The 3408-nt window shown below is 37.4% G+C and overlaps 1 protein-coding gene across 1 annotated transcript; it reads left to right on the top strand.

The window, feature by feature from the left end:
- Positions 1-1377: 1377 nt before the first annotated feature.
- On the top strand, positions 1378-2403 carry LOC145955961 (uncharacterized). Its single transcript, XM_083071511.1, has one exon. It carries the CDS (start codon positions 1378-1380, stop codon positions 2401-2403), a length of 1026 nt encoding a protein of 341 aa, XP_082927637.1.
- The last annotated feature ends 1005 nt before the right edge of the window (positions 2404-3408 follow it).

The following is a 3408-nucleotide window of genomic DNA, read 5'->3' as shown; positions in this document are numbered from 1 at the left end:
ACGGAGAAAGAGGAATATAAGTTAGAATCTCAGGATCCACTTGAAGAGGTAAACTTAGGAACGGGTGAGGCTAGAAGAGTAACCTACGTGAGCAAGTTCTTGCAAGGAAATCTAAAGGAGGAATTGCTTCGAGTTTTACATGAGTATAAAGATTGCTTCGCATGGGATTACGAGGAAATGCCAGGATTAGATCGAGAATTGGTGGAACATAGGTTACCCACAGTTCCTGGAAAGAGACCTGTTAAGCAAAACCCTCGAAGATTTGCCCCTGAAGTAGTCGAGAAAATTAAAGAAGAAATTGAAAGACTGCTAAAAGCGAAGTTTATTAGAACTTCAAGATATGTTGAGTGGGTCTCGAATATTGTGCCTGTGACCAAAAAGAATGGAAAACTCAGAGTCTGCATTGATTTTCGAGATCTCAACAAAGCAACGCCCAAGGATGAATATCCTATGCCTATTGCTGAAAACATGATAGACGCCGCTGCAGGTAATGAAATTATGAGTTTGCTTGATGGTTATTCTGGGTATAACCAAATTTATATTGCAGCTAACGATGTGTCGAAAACTGCTTTTCGATGTCCAGGTGCCTTAGGCGTCTATGAATGGGTGATGATGCCATTTGGATTAAAAAATGCTGGTGCTACTTATCAGAGGGCAATGAATTTAATATTTCATGATCTAATTGGTAAGTTTGTACAAGTATATATTGATGACATAATTGTTGGGTCGAAACGAAAAGAGGATCATCTAAGCCATTTAAAATTATCGTTCGAGAGAATGAGAAAACATGGTTTGAAAATGAATCCACTAAAATGTGCTTTTGGTGTTACAGCAGGAGAGTTTCTGGGGTTTGTCATACACCAGAAAGGAATTGAAGTGGATCGAAACAAAACGAAGGCTATTATGGAGACTAAACCTCCATCGAACAAAAAGGAACTTCAATCTCTCCTAGGTAAAGTGAACTTTTTGCGAAGATTCATATCGAACTTGTCTGGTAAAACTAAAATCTTTTCTCCTCTCTTACGTTTAAAAAAGGAACAAGAATTTCGATGGGATAAAGATCACCAGAAAGCATTCGATAACATCAAAGAGTACTTGGCTCATCCTCCAGTACTCGCACCAATCTCTGAAGGGAAGCAACTGAAGTTGTACATTTCAACTAGTGATTCGACTATTGCGGGCATGCTGGCGTAAGAAGATGAAAATGGCATCGAGAGAGTCATCTATTATCTACGTCGAATGTTAGTAGGAGCAGAAATTAGATATTCTCCTTTAGAGAAATTGTGTTTAAGTTTATATGTTGCTTGTACAAAGTTGAAGTATTACATTAGGACTCGTGATGTTGTAATATTTTGTCGAAGTAATGTGATTAAGTATATGTTGTGTAAACCTGTTTTACATTCTCGAGTTGGTAAATGGGCACTTGCATTAACTGAATATTCACTTACTTTTCAACCACTAAAAGCAGTTAAAGGTCAAGTACTCGCAGATTTTCTCGCTGATCACTCGAATGAGTCAAAAGAGATTTTATACTTAACCACGAAACCATGGCAATTATATTTTGACGGATCGAAACATGAGTCAGGCGCTGGAATAGGTCTTTTAATCCTAAACCCTCAGGGATTGCCGACAAAAGTGTCACTTAAAATGAACAAAAAGTATTCGAACAACGAAACTGAGTATCAAGCGTTGATAGCTGGACTCAAAATATTAATGGAGTTGGGTGCTCGAAATGTATTGATTCGAGGGGATTCACAATTAGTTGTCAAACAATTAACACAAGAATATAAGTGCTTAAATGAGAGGTTAATTGAATTAAAGGATCGAGTCGTGCAATTACTTAACACTTTTGATGAAGTCGAATTACAACATATTCCTCGAGGCTCAAATATCATTGCAAATAGGTTGGCTCAAACAGCCTCAGGGTATAAAGTAAGTGAAGAATGTCTTGAGTATTTAATCCACACAGAAAATGAATTGGTGGAGCACCGAGAAATTATAAATGTTAGTTCAGTGAGTCAGCAAGATTGGAGAAGCGAATTGATCGAATACTTGCGAAATCCCAACCTAAAGGTAGAAAGGAAGATTAAACTCCAAGCCCTTAGTTATCTTTTACTGAACAATGAATTGTATAAAAAGGGTTTCGACGGAGTTTTATTCAAATGTTTGGGGAAAGATGAGAGCTACATAGCAATGGCGGAGATACATGAAGGTATTTGTGGAGCACATCAAGCTGGAAAGAAAATGAAGTGGGTATTATCAAGAAAAGGTTTGTATTGGCCAACTATGATCAAGGACTGTATCGAATTCGCAAGAAGTTGTGAAGAGTGTCAGAAACATGGACCGATACAGAGAGTGCCGGCCAGTGAGTTGCACTCGATTATCAAGCCTTGGCCATTTTGAGGATGGGCAATGGATTTGATTGGCCAGATACACCCACCTTCCTCGAAGAACCACAAGTATATACTAGTCGCCATAGACTACTTCACAAAATGGGTAGAGGCTATTCCTTTAAAAGAAGTCGAGCAAAAAGACATAATTGATTTTGTCGAAGATCACATCATTATAAGATTTGGGATTCACCAAACAATTACTACAGATCAAGGCACAGTCTTTACAGGTCGAAAATTTTCTCAATACGCAGAATCGAGAGGAATCAAGCTAATAGCCACTACACCATATTATGCACAAGCAAATGGGCAAGTAGAGGCTGCGAACAAAGTAGTGATTGGTTTAATCAAAAAGCATATTTCCAATAAACCTCGAAGCTGGCACGAAACGCTGGTTCAAATACTATGGGCTTACAGGAATTCACCTCGAGATGCCACGAAAACTACTCCGTATAAGTTGGTATATGGACATGAGGCTATTCTTCCTGTTGATATTAATTTACAATCAATTCACATACAAAAACAAAACGAATTACCTGTTGAAGACTATTGGAATTTAATGTATGATGAGTTGATTTCTTTAGAGGAAGAAAGGTTAATGGTCTTACAGAATCTTGTTCAACAGAAAGAAAGAGTTGAGAAAACCTATAATAAGAAAGTAAAAATGCAACGTTTTCGAGTTGGGGAATTGGTATTAAAAGTTATACTTCCCATGGATCAAAAATCTCGATATTTGGGGAAGTGGTCATATAATTGGGAAGGTCCTTTTTTAGTCGAGCAAGTATATTCAAAGAACGCATACGTAATTAAGGAGATAAATAATTCAAGTGCAAGCAAAGTCATAAATGGGAAATACCTAAAACATTTCCATAAGAGAGTAGAGGAATAATTGTTCAACATGAGGCGAAGATAAATTAAAAGGCTGAAAGACAGAAAAGAAGAACAAATTATTACAAGAATTGCTTCTTGAATTCCTCGAAAGCTTTATAAGCTTCGTCCAAATTTTTCTTGCGAGATG

The sequence above is a fragment of the Cajanus cajan genome, chromosome 3 (genome assembly GCF_000230855.2).
Source record: "Cajanus cajan strain Asha chromosome 3, NIPB_CcT2T_4, whole genome shotgun sequence".
Lineage (NCBI taxonomy): Eukaryota > Viridiplantae > Streptophyta > Magnoliopsida > Fabales > Fabaceae > Cajanus > Cajanus cajan.
Note: the sequence above shows the minus strand (reverse complement) of the source record. Positions and strands in the feature narration are given on the sequence as shown.